At 37.2% G+C, this 13,780-nt stretch overlaps 1 protein-coding gene across 1 annotated transcript in view; it reads right to left on the bottom strand.

The window, feature by feature from the left end:
- Positions 1-13,780, bottom strand: part of CTNNAL1 (catenin alpha like 1) — a 58,826-nt gene that overhangs the window by 8,807 nt on the left and 36,239 nt on the right. The window contains exons 8-12 of the mRNA XM_040588039.1: positions 12,340-12,426; positions 8,682-8,840; positions 6,972-7,064; positions 6,510-6,660; positions 537-574 (exon numbers count right to left, since the gene is read on the bottom strand). Coding sequence (XP_040443973.1) covers positions 537-574; positions 6,510-6,660; positions 6,972-7,064; positions 8,682-8,840; positions 12,340-12,426 — 528 coding nt within the window. The remainder of the gene's footprint in view (positions 1-536; positions 575-6,509; positions 6,661-6,971; positions 7,065-8,681; positions 8,841-12,339; positions 12,427-13,780) is intronic.

Genomic DNA, 13,780 nt, shown 5'->3' with positions numbered 1-13,780 from the left:
ATATTGATTACCTCACAACTAAAACTCGCCATTTGGTGTAGCTTTTTTCTCTGTATTAAACGCACTTAAGATAAAGAAGGAAACAAGAACCCATTTTTTGAAGACCCTACAACAGACTTAAATATGTCCATTTGTTCCTAATAGGTCAACTCGGGCAACAACACTGAAGAAAAATCAGATTATCAAGACTTATTTTCAGTATGTTTCAGTGTATTCATACTGTTCTTAATAGTAACAATGCATTTTTTATTATACAGCATGACAGTCAAGTAAGTGGTAAAAAATATGAAGAGGCATTAAAGCTCATGTACAATCAAAGTGATTAAAGCATATTATGTAATGAGTTACCCTAGTTTTCAGTGTGTTTGTTATTCATTTAATAAATACACAAAATTTGATATTTTACTGTTCACCCACCCAGTCAGGATGCATGTTACCACGGTATTGCTATGCCCTCATCAAGGTGTGACATGGAAAGAAATCAATTAGTTAACAGCAGATACAGAATAAATACAAGAATCCTAAAAGCAACTTACCCCTGGTCTGGGCAGTGATAGGTAGACACGCTTCTCTCCTATGAAGAACACATACGTTTACACCAAGATTTGTATTCAGATTTTAATCATGAGATCACATGCCTTACTCCATCCCTCCTTAAGCTGCAGTACTATAATAGCAACTTACTTACCTGTAATTCCTGCTCTTTGATTATTGCAGAGGATTCCCCCTCTGTCTCATGCTTCCAGAGACAGACAAGCCAAGAACACTGCACTGTTCAGATTTTAGCTCTCAGAAACCGGCAGATAAGCTTCTCTGAACAGTTTCCCTCAGTATGATTTCTGGTTCCCTGCATGCAATCCACAAGCAAGTAAAGCAACTCTCTCCAATAACTATCATTAAATGCTATCACCACACGCACTCATTTTGTTCCAAAGTACTGAATATACAATGGTAGTTCCACATAAGGCTGGCATGGGTTGGATGGTCTAAAATTTTGAGTAGGCAATGCCACTAGCAAATAATACCTAGGCAGGTTTTTCTACGTAACGCCAATAAAATTCTCATGTTGTACTGTACTATATGCATCCTTTGCGCACTGTACCTTATAAAGAAAATGTTCTGTAGCAATTGACACACTTATTGAATTATTTCTTATAAACCCAGGAGCCTCAGATATTCCAAGCCTGAGCAAAACAAACGGAGAAAGAAAAAAGTCCTTCTAGGTGTCATCAGCAAGAGGAAACAGCGCCTGGGCTAACAGCCTAGGTTTAGAGCTCCAGTTACCAGTAGACTTAATTATCTATCAAGACATATTTATTACAATAGATTCAGGAGAAGAAAATCTGATAAATCAAATAAAAATAAAATAAAAACTTAAAAACTAGTGAAAAACAGATTTTACCTGAAGAAACAATGGGCTACTATAATGGGTATCGGGACCAGGTTTGCATAGACATGATGCACCTCGACAGACAAAGGACAAGCAACAAACCCCACTACAACTGCTATTTCCTCCTCTTCTATCAGCTCTTACAGAAATTCCATTCCGAGTCCTCAGAAGACAGTTCTCTTGTGCATTCGTCATTTTTGAAAGTATGCTCTTTATCTCCTGACACCACAGAAAGATCATGTGCTCCATGCCTAGGCAACTAACACCTAAAAAACTAATTTCAGTAAGTTGACAAGTGTCCCTCAACCCTCTTGATAAGTATGAAAAATGTAATTCTTCCCTAAGATCACCTCTTCCTTCCCCTGCCCAGTTTGGCAAAAGATGAAATGAGCTACCAGGGCACAAGGTGCCTAATTATTTTTTTCAGAATGCAGAGTTATTCAGAATTAATTGCCGAAACATGCATTCAAGCAAGATTTTTCACCAAAGGCTGACAAAAATTATGAGAAATGACTTACAACATTCTATGTATCAAAACATCAGCTAAAGGGCATGTAAGACATGTCAAGAACAAACACCAACTTGTAAGTTTAAAATGCCGTAGCATAAAAGATCTCCTTGCTGCTATGTAAAAACCTGTTGTGCCATGTTTAAAACAAAACAAAACAAAAAGTTCAAACACAGAAAGCTTTGACATAACAAATGGAATACAAATGCATACTGAGAGGGCATACTACTCACTCATACAAGGTGGGCATTCAGAATTATGGAAACCGAATGGAAAGAGGTGGTAAACAGAAATAATAAAAAAAAAATTACTTTGTTTTGCTCTTCAAGCAATTCCCATTATTTGGCTTTACAAGGTTTATTTGCTCACCGTATTCAGAAAGAGGAAGGATCTCACCGTTATCGGAACATTTAATAAAAACTCAAAACACACACACACAAAAAAACCCCACCCCACTGGACCCACAGCTACCAGATCTTTCAAAAGCGCAGATCAACTTGGGCCAAAGATAATCCTACTTCATCAGAAAATATTAAATTGTATCGGTATAATCACAGAATTTATATTTGATTCAATTAATAGAATACACATACACTTTTTTCAGGTATTTAAGTTCCTTAGTTTGTAAGTCAGATCTTTGCTGTAATAGCAAAAGGCTTTTTGCAATATTATGATCTTCATTTCATTTATTTAAGCCTGCCTTTGCTTTTCCTAATGTTTTCTCAAACTCATTTTTCCTCTAAAATTAGTTGTTATTATTTTATCCTCTTTGCCTTCCAATTCTCTGCTTTCCAGTAGTATCAGTCACAGTCTTCCCTCCAAAATATCTCTATTTCAACTTCTAAATTCTGCTTTTGATCTCATTTCTTACCTGAGAGTAGGATGACTGCATCCCTGCTTCACCCTTCTTTTTAGTACCCTAATTTCTACGTTCTGAAATTCTGCTCTGTACCCCCTATTTATCAGCTACAGCCCTCCCAAATCCTCATGGTCACTTAACTCCTCTCAAATCAAACAGGCAAAACAAAACAGAAGGGCAGAAAAAGAAGTTATCTTCATAAATCATTCTCTCACTTCTGATCATGCTACAAGGGATCGATCAGAGGATAATTCAACACATTCTCCTCCAGCCTGTTGAAACCAGAAAACTGGGGGTGGGGGAAGAGACTGGCTGAGATCCAGCACATCGGAACAATGAGAGGTACTTTCATCAGGTGACTGATCTCAAAGTGCAGGAACCCCAAAGTTAAGTATCTAACCTAAACTAGCAATTCTGAGAACAAACCAGAGCCAACCTCCCAGCTGAGAGGAGCCCAGCACTCTCCCCAGCCCAGCCCAGTTCCAAACACCAACTGTGCAGACTGGGCTGCCTCACCGCTAGATTAAAGCGTTTCAGGGTTAAGCAAAAGGCAGCTGACTCTTACCTCACTGTACAGCTCTGCATAGCACAAGGGACATTTTCAAAACACAGGTGAGGATTACTGGGCTGGGCTGTGCCCACCTACCCCCCTACCTCTAGGTGCATGTGCACCCCACTCCCCCAGACCAGCCCGTTTCAACTTGGGCGCAATCTAGTGCAATTATACCAAAACTGAGTTTCATTTCCAAGCAAAATCTGGCTCTCTACGCGTGCAAGTTTTGAACCTCAGTATGAGAAATACCTAATTTGCTGATATGAAAGGAACACCGGATAAGGAGTTATGCAATTGCTTGTAAAAATAAAGAACCAGTATAAACAATGTGAATCTAGTGTTATCAGAAAAATGCTTTTTTTATTTGATGTGTCCAGCACATTCAGTCACCATTCAATTTTTGCCTCATAAGCTGTATTCCGAACTCTCTAACAAAGCCAAACATTTAAATTGGTAGTACAAAAATACAAGTTCTTAAACTGAGGAGGAAAAAAAAAAATATACCTTCTTACTGTATTTCTATCTTTTGGTACACACAATCACATTCTACTAGGAATAAAGCACTTGTTACATTTTAGTCTGTAAAATCAAGACACTTTTACCAATCTCAACATTAAGACAAGTATCATGAGTTATGAGAAGAATAAAACCTTATATAATATTGTGAAAATTGTGTTTGGAGGCAAAAGTTTTGTGAATGCCACTCTTACGATCTCTTGGAAAACAAACATTTTAGTTTATTTATGGGGTCGTCAGTCATGTTTTCAAGGAGGAAAAGAAATGTTGAAAGTGGCAATGTAACTTTAGGGTATTTTCTGGAAGCAAAAAGGTGGGAGTGTTTGGGTGAGGTTTTTTCCTTTCTTTTCTTTGACAAGAGTCACTCTGAAGTCCAACAACAGAACACAAGCAAACAAAAAGGGATTAGCCCACAATAACTGAGAAAAACTTTGTAAAAGATAGGTGGATATAGGAGACCACATTATTTCTAAGGAGACAACTGACAGTTAATATGAAACAGTTTAGATTCAGAGAGGTCTCTTACCAGGCCAGGACACGAGAGAAGGAAAATGGAGACAAGATTTCTTAAGCATCGTTTTGGCAATACAAGACCTAATACAAGCCCAAGGCCACATAAAGAAAACGAGCTACACTTAATATCTTACCAATGGTATCAGAACACTTTATGCTGAAAGAACGACTAAGAAAATAATAGATGCTAATTAGAACGGACTCATCTGGCGATGCCGAACAGGAGGAAATAGTCTTCATCTCACCCAGACCCACACACGCACACTAGAGCCTCCAACACGCGCAGCAGCACCTACCCATTCACTTCTCTCTCCTTCAAGCAATGACATGGGGTTGCCTTGTGACATGATACTTCAAAGAAATTGGAAAGCACCACTTGTGGAAAATATCTGTTATCTGCTGTCAACAGCCACAAGAGAAGAAAAAGTTGCTAACTACAGGAGTGGTTGGGAATCTGCTGCAATACTTCAAAAAGTGTTTGTTTGGAGAGCCAAGTATATGCTTTGCTGTGGCCACATGATTGTCATCCTATTATATTTAAACAGTAATTTTTATTATTCTTATATTTAAATAGTAATAAATATATATATGTATACACACACATATATAAATATATAAAAAGGTTATGATTCAATCCTGCTAGACCATTGTATGAATATGAAAAAATAAATTACTGCATGATCAGCCCTCCAAATTCCAAATTTATTGTAACACATGAATATTAGAGTAATACTGTATTTTAAGCTGTATTATATAAAATGTAATGCTACGTTTAAAGGAAGTCAGTATGCCCTTGGCTCTCAAAACAAAGCAAAAAACCACTGAAAGTTAAAAGGCCCATAAACAGGATCTCTGCTTGCTACACATCTTTACATGGCATTCCAGACCAAGGTGGAAGAATAGACAGGATAACAATCATGTATTTCCTTTAACAAGTCTTCAGGCTCAGACACACGTTCATCTAGGAATCAGCAGCAGCAATTTAAGACATTGCGCTCTGTGGTTGGTTGTTTACTGTCCTCACAACAAAGCTGGCACAAAAGAACCGCTTACACAAACACCTGATCAAGTACAGGAAGTTAAACTGACAAAATGAACTCTAAAAATGAAAAAAGGTCTCATGTTAATAGGAAGATGAAGTATTGTAGTGATAAAGTGTCATCTAACCTGAATAAGGATTGACTTTTTCTGTATATTAGATACAGAAAAATGAAGTCCCTGTGTTTAACTAAACCTAAACTTTTAAACCTGAGTGATTTTCTTAAAAATACAAGACATTCAGTATTGTTATATATTACATTCTGTCTGTATGCAATTACACCTTCAAGACAGAAACAAACACGTAGCCACAAGTAGTATGACAGGCTACACTAAAGACATCATCTGAAAAAAACCTGTTAAATAAAAATGAAAGACAAAATGGCTTCCATTTTAAAGGTAAATTACCCTATGCTAAAAGTAAACAGAGAATTATTTTCCTAAGATTCCAAGGTTTTCTTCTACATGTTGTATAAATACCAATAAACTTACCAACCAAAGAAAATATCCCAAGATTGTGCAGAGTCGTCAGAGATTCCATCCAGGAGAAAGGACAGCAGTTTAAAAATCAAATAGCTACATTCACTACATTATGAAGCGAATACAAGGCAAGGTGACAGTATAGAATATATATGTATATATATTTTTTTTTTCCAGAAACACAGGAAATAAGTTAAATGTCACACAATTTAAGTTATATCTTGATAGTCAGGAATAGATATGTCCTAGACAAACCAAAAGGCAGGATGAAAGCCCTGTATCCCTAATATTCGAACACTGCTGGCAAAGAGCTCTGTCAAATACTTTTGTGTCCTTTGAACAGTTCCATTTGATTTTGCTGGAACTAATCACAGTGTGGAAATTTAAACATACCTGATTTTACACAAATCAGGCCTTTAAATTTTCGGCTGTTTTTTCTTTGGAAAAAAATCCAATAAGCAGCTTAAGTCAACATCTATACAAAACCAATGGATTTGCATATTGCCACCTAGATTCCACATTGCCATATGGGATGAGGTACTGTTTATTGCGCTCTTCTCTTAAGAAAATAGTATTTCCGAAATGACACTTAAAATTATTAGACTATGTGGTTTGAAACTTACATTTTTCTATTTCTACATGGCATTCTTACCTCTTCTTCCTTCAAACACGTCGTTGATTTCTCTTAACAACATAGACATGTCACTCAGTTGAGACTCCCAGGCCTCACAGAACACCTCAAGATTTTCTTTTGCAATCTTGCTAGATGGATGTAATGCCAGTGTTTCTGCAGCAGAAATTATCTGTAGAGAGAACAAAATATTTGCTATTGGAAGTCCTAGTACATAGTGTTGCAGATGAATTCACAAATGCCTTCACACAGGCAAAACACAAAATTAAACTGCTACTATTATGTCTTTGTAGCGTATTCATTTGACATTTGCAGGCTTGATGATCTTCCTCGTGCATTCCTTTGGCTACTGCCCAACACTGAAGCGTAACTCTTTCTTAGTGCTGCTTCGAACCGTTCAATGTTAGGTCTCAAAAAATGTCATACAAGTAACATTTATTGATATATGTCCAGCAGAAGTGGTGAGATAAAAGCTAAGCATACCTGTGGGCCAGTGACCTGAAAGGTATCTTCTGCATGTATACAAGTAATCTCAAGGGGCTCAGTTCCAGAAACATGCCTCAGTAAGCGACACATCTAAATATTTTTTATAAAATTCAAAAAGAAAAGAATGGTAAAAAATATAAAATTAGTAGTAAGAAAAGGTGCACACACACACAAACACAGAGTTATTTATAGTCCTTTCAGAAACTTACTGGGGACCACACAGCTGGGTGTTTCTCAGGGGACATTTCCGATAAAAACTAAATTTACAATAAACATTTACAATAAAAACTAACAGGGCTAAATCCTGACTTGGAATATGTAGAAAGTCACCAAAAGAAAGAAAAGTCTTTATACATAAATACAACAACAATTTCCCATATTTGTGACTGAATAAACCTGAAAGTAATCAGACACCTAAGGAACTTGGAAAAATTGTAGCACAAATGATTTCACCAAAACAGGCTTACTCAGCAATTAGCAACCATGTGAAAAATTTAGTGTTTTATCATCCAGAGGACTGAATTATCTTTGAGCAAATCAGTGTAAAATTAAATCTATAGAAGAAATACTGTTTGCTTTCACAGTAACCGAAATGTAGTCATCTTCCCCCCCCCCCCATAAGATTAAGAGTGAACTTCGAGCGGAGAGGAACATTGCTGTTTTCAGATCAAAAAGAGAATTTGTAAGACAGAGACAGCAGATATGAAACCAGCTGCACTGTCCATCATCAGAAATGCCATAAGGCTTCCTATACAAAAACTATGTAATCTCATGGTTATGCCTGAAAAAAAAATAAAAAATATCAGTGTCTCACCAGGATACTAATTAGTCACAGAAAAAGGGGACATTAAAGCTGAAATTAAAAATCCACAGTGCTGACTTGCCAGTCCCAGAACTTCAAGGGTTGCTTCTGCATATTCATACTTCTGGGCCGAATCCTCAAGCCCCACATGATACCGGAATTTTTCAGAAATTAGCGAGTGTAAGATGCCATATAAGTATAGCTGCTGGCATCACCACGTTGCAGATCAAAATGAGGTATCTTTGTAGGTCTCCTACTGGTACAGTTACATCTGCTCATCTGAGACAAAAGAGCAACAAGGTACACAGAGGGGAGGCAGCCTCCGCAGCCATGGTCCCTCAGTAGTCTTGGAAGTCCTATTTGTTCACGTGTATGAATACTACCATACAAAACCACAAATGTATTAGTACATGAAACATGCACTTTTTTTCACAAAGGAGAAAAGATTTTTAATGACTGACAAAAACTACACAAGATCTTCAAAAGAGTCAAGTTCACTGTATTAAGAAACTTAACCTTACATTCCCAGTATTCTTAAAATTGTGTCTTTGGATTCAGCTGTTGCTGGATGCCTACTGCTTGAAAGAAAAAGGCTATCATCTCTACTTGGAGCTAGAAACCTGCTTTTTTTAATGACTATTTTAGCTCCAGTATATACATGCAGATTGAGTTTAGATCCAGGAGAATTAGATCTCTTCATCCCTTCTACAGCAACTGCATGCCACAGTGACAACTCTGGCTCAGACCCTACCAAGAACAATACAAAATTAAACAGTATACTAGGAATTCAAAATAAAATAAAAGTCACAAAACCACAGACCAAAGCCTTCCTAAATAATAGATTAAGGCAAATCCAGCCACTCAGATCTAAGTGCCTTACAAAATGAAAGCAGCCATGAACTCACCTCCACAAGTTGTTCTTTCTGCTCTGATAGCTTGCAAGTATATTCTGCTACAGCTTCAAGGTTTCCTTCTACTCCTGTGATTTTTAATGCTTTGAGAACCATATGATCCATATGGTATTTTAGCAGATCTGCTGCCAAAGATGTTGCTGCACTGTGGACCTTGAGTAGCATTAAAATAAGAAAGAGACATAAACCTTGGAAGGAAAAAAATTCATCCAGTACCATGTCAAATAAACTTAAGAGACAGATTGATTTTTCAAAGAAGCAAAAAGATGCGCTGTCATGAAAGCTCATATACAGCCTGCATATTGGCTGGGGCTTTAATTCTTCAATTACTATTCAAAGTTAAAAGATAAAATGCACCACACTCAAAAAGAAAAAAACAACACACAACCAAATATGGAGAGAAACAAAAGAGCAGCTGAACAAAACAAGGATATGATCACACTGCGGCTTTCTGATGTTACAGCTGGGAAAAAAACCCAGGTGCATGAATTTGCAGGGCACCAAGTTCAGCATAATCACGGCACAATAGCCACGCTACCTCTCACGAAGAACACACATTAAACTGTGTGAGACAAAATGAAGTCACTCAGCACCTGAGTTTATAATTCATTAGAAATTAAGTTCCTATGAATAAGTTGAATTCTCAATGATGCAAAGAAAAGCTCGACTATAATCAGCTTGTGACACAGCCTTAAAAAAGTAAAAAGCGTCTTTTCTGCAAGGGGACTGAAGCCAGAGAAGGGTCTTGGAGAAGTCTCAGACACTCTCCCTATATCCCAACAAGCAAGCAGAAGCTTCCCCTTGAAACACAACCATAAATCCAGGCAGACTTTCAGACACATGGATCTGCTGAAACTGTGCTGTGAAGGACTCTGCTTGATAACAGCTATCAGTGACAGCTGCTGCTAGTTCTAGTGACTAGTCATAGGAGGTTTACCTATGCCTTGTAATCAGCCCCATTTTAAAAGCTTAAGTAAAAACAAAATTGCAGCCTTTTTAGAAATAGGAGGGCATTCTGGTAAGATGATTATAAGTCTTACAATATTATTACGCACTTTGTTGGACTGCGCTGAATATACAACAAAACTTGCCTGTTCAAGAAAGTATTTTTCAAGTTCTTATGAATACAATGAGCCTCAAATTGTGACACTGGTGGGCCTTGACACTGGAGAGGAAAGAACCTTTACTAGAAAGATATGTTGAGGGTTTTATTCCACTGGACTCTACTATTTTTACCCCCTTCCCGGGCAGTACTTCCTGTGCAGTCCAGAATTAAGTTTTTGTTTGCTTGGTATTTTTTAATTTCATGCAAGAAATCTGAATTGTTGCCTCAAAACCTGCTAAAACTGTTTTTTAGAGGGGGAAAAAGAAAGCTATGACAATGTGTTATAAAGTATCTATAAAGCATTACTTGCATGCCATTAAAAATTAGCATAAATCACTACCCTCAGAAATGGAAGTCAGCTCTGAAGAAAGGATATCTGCAAGGCTTGTAGTGTTAGAGTAGGAACAAGTAATTCTCATTTATATATAGGCCACATAGAGATTACCTTTTCATTAGAGATTCTTTTCATCCTGATCTAAAAAAGAAATTTACTTCTACTTAATGCTGTCTCTGATCATTCAGCAGGAAAATCATCCCAAGGAAGGAACATACATTTTGTTTCTTCCATAAAGTGACAGAGATGGGAAAGAACTGCTTTTAACAAGGCTGTCTTGTGTCCTCAGCCACCCAGCTCTCACAACACTTAAATTTCACCAACAGGGAACCTGGTTGCTACGCTGCAGCACCCAAAGTCAGACCGACAGGACAGTCCCCCTCAGCCTTTGTACAGAAGCATGGCTACTCTGGGATCAATCCAATCACTACATAGAGAACAAGGAAAATGACATAATACTCTGAATTTACTTGCAGAGGTAGCATGAATCCTGTGCATTTTAAAAAGTTCTTACTAAGTAAGCTTTTATACTTTACAGGTCACCAAACCAAGTCATACAGAACTTGGGATTTATTAATTTAGAAATTCACACCCACTCAATTTGCTCCACAATTTCTATGACAGCATGCGATGTTTTCACCTGCATTGCTTTTAATATGGAGCTACATCACAAGGCACAGGTAACCCACTATTTTGTGTATTATGCCACTTCTGTTAGCTGGTTTACAGAAGGTAATTTTCTATTACTGTAAGCTGACAAAATTCTTTTAAGTGTGATAAATGTGTAGTCTTTGTTGCATGGTATTTTCATAAATAGAAACCTGTGGGCAGGATGATAAGGTAAGATTTAAATGTATGGAGCTGCAAGAAAAGTCAAGATACTAATGATTTCTTCCACATACTATATTCCAGCCACCTTTGGCTTTATGGTTTATGAAATTACATAGTTGCATGCTACTTCGACTGGGAACCCTTTCTTCTCATTCAACACATGGGAGTGATGTTACTCAAAAAGGATGATCTTAAGTTAAAGCAGCTGAATGTCACTCCAGAAAAGCTCTGCTACTGACTTCCTACATAATGCTGACCAAAGAAAAAACTATTAATCAAAGTGCACAAATTATGTATCCTCCATCTTCTGGGAGCCCAACACACTGCCTGACGGCAGAAGCACAAGGCACGTAACCGCAACTGAAAAATTCAAAACACTGTTCAAATCTTCTGGACAGCTGCAGGAATTATATTCCAGAAGCCAAAATTTCTCATTTTGCCTCTATCAAAAAATATCCAGCATGATTTTTTTGAGCAGTCAGGGTTTTCCAATTACAGCTCCTGAGAGCTCGGTCTACGTGAGTTCACCATACTTCCCCAATATCTTTGTACTGCTCTGTAGCCTAGTATTGAAATCCTCACTGTTCTTAAGTCTCCATTTCTCCATCTGTTTAAAAGGAACAATAACATGAAGTAGCTGAAAAGCTATCCGAATGCTTTGCAAATATTTTGGAAGCTGTCGGGCACAAACAATTCTGTATTTGTCTCAAATCTGTGGAACAGACAAGGCAGCAATGCTATCCATTAATGGCAGGGGGAGGACCCTGATCAGCAAGTACACTCCATCCCATGTACCAAATGAGGCAGCTATCTTGTATGTGTGGAAGTTGATACCCAGCATGCTTGCATTTAGGAAAAGAATGACTTACAACAGGCACATACACCACAGCTGCCAACTGTCCAGAAAAATACCTGAGTATAAGGCACTGTCATAGCAAATTTCTGCTATAGAAATCAATAGAACAGGTTAAGTACAAACAAACAGCAAACGTAATTTATTCTTTTAAGCACACACTACAAAAAAAGTATTCAAAACAGTAATGCATGCATCCCCAAGGGAAGTTTAGCCTTTACATTTAAAGTACTGATTATATACATAGTACTTATTTCCAAACATTGTTGCTCTTTTTCTTTTTCTTTTTTTTTTTAAACAATTGTTGTCAGAGTTAGGAAACATCCTGTGTATCCAACAGATTTCTAATCAGTTCTAAGTAAGAACAGAAGATAACTGCATACTAGCTCCCTGATGGAATTCTGATTTAGCTAGCCTTGTCTATAAATAGATAACAGCCTTTTGGGGTACAGTATCCTATTTTACAACTTCACATACTACAAGAAATAAAAGCTTGTATTCAGTTCATGCTTGCTTAAACTAGACTTACCTCTCTTTTAAGTTCATTCATGCACTGGCATGTTTTTAAAATGGCTACTTCCAAGTCTTCCATGAGATCCTTTGTCTTCTGATTTTGCTACAAGCCAAAGAAAGCAACCAAGATTACATAAAAAAAACAGCAAATCTCGCCTTCATATCGTGTCATTCTTCAAGTTGCTTTAGAAGACAGCCTTTTCTTTCTAGATGCAATGTCTTCATTTGCATATCCTGTGTATAGTCTACCTGAAAAATTCTTTTATAGAAACATCTATCACCACATCAAACCTAAAAATAATAGTGATGCAAGCTAATTGACTGTTTCTGTTCAACAGGAATTTATTTTTAAAGCTCTCAGAGCTTCTTTTGAGGAAAAGGGCTTTCTTAAGCTTTACAACTTCCAAAAATCTTCTGTCTAAACATCCTAAAGTAGAGCAAACAGTTTGAGGCACTTTTAATTCTTTGGGTTTTTTTAAATAGAAACGCCATTTTAAAATAAAGTGGTACCTAAAACATTATACCAGATGCTCTATATTGAATTACAAGAAGGTTACTTAAAGCATCCTTGTAAGACTTTAGGTCATCATCTAATTCAAACAGGTGCAGTAGCTGAGAACATTTTGTTGAGGTAGCTTCAAGACAGAGCTCCCACTTCTGCAAACAGCACCTAACTAGGGAACAACCCAAACATCAAGAGGCACACGCTGGAAAAAGAATTAAGTATCAGTGATTCTGCATTCTTCTCCAAAATATACTGGAAACTATTCTCCTAGGTGGGACTATTAACACAGCCACAGCTGCAAAGAAATGAGCCCCTCGGAGTCTAAATTCACATAACACAAAGGCATAGACACAGGGACCCTGCATTTTATTTGAAGGAAAAAACACCCACCCAAGCTAATATGATAATTTTCTCAGGTATTCTCATCTGTTCTAAGTCTCAAAGCTACCTGTCCCTCAAATATAACGCTCTCCTTTAAGTAATTTGTGTAAAAGTGTAGCAACACAAAATCACTTTTAAAACAAGGAACATGTTTTGCACTCAGTAGAGTGTCCTTTTTATTACTTGTACTTGCTTAATGTGCACGTTTGCTCCTTCTACATCAACTTTTTTTTTTAAAAAAAAAGCCTACACAAGTGAAGGAATTGCTAGCCAAAATAAGGTTACAAGAAAACCTGAACAGGACAGCTGCTTGTGATCTTATGAGCTCAAACACACACAGAAGGGATTTCAGAAACATTTAAAATTCAATCAACAGCATTCGATTACCTGTTGCGCTCCAGCTAGTTTTCATTAACATACAATAATACAAAGAAGAGTAGACCAGTGATGTCAGTCTAATTTAGACTTGAACTAGGTTATAAGACACTTCTGTTCTAAAATACACTCTTCAAAGACTCACAGTTACTCTGCTTGCTAAAGGGAAGTATGGTGAGTGGAAACTGAAATAACT

Source organism: Falco naumanni, chromosome 3 (assembly GCF_017639655.2).
Source record: "Falco naumanni isolate bFalNau1 chromosome 3, bFalNau1.pat, whole genome shotgun sequence".
In the NCBI taxonomy this organism is placed as follows: domain Eukaryota; kingdom Metazoa; phylum Chordata; class Aves; order Falconiformes; family Falconidae; genus Falco; species Falco naumanni.
The sequence above is the reverse complement of the archived record's forward strand: the minus strand, read 5'-3'. Positions and strand labels throughout refer to the sequence as shown.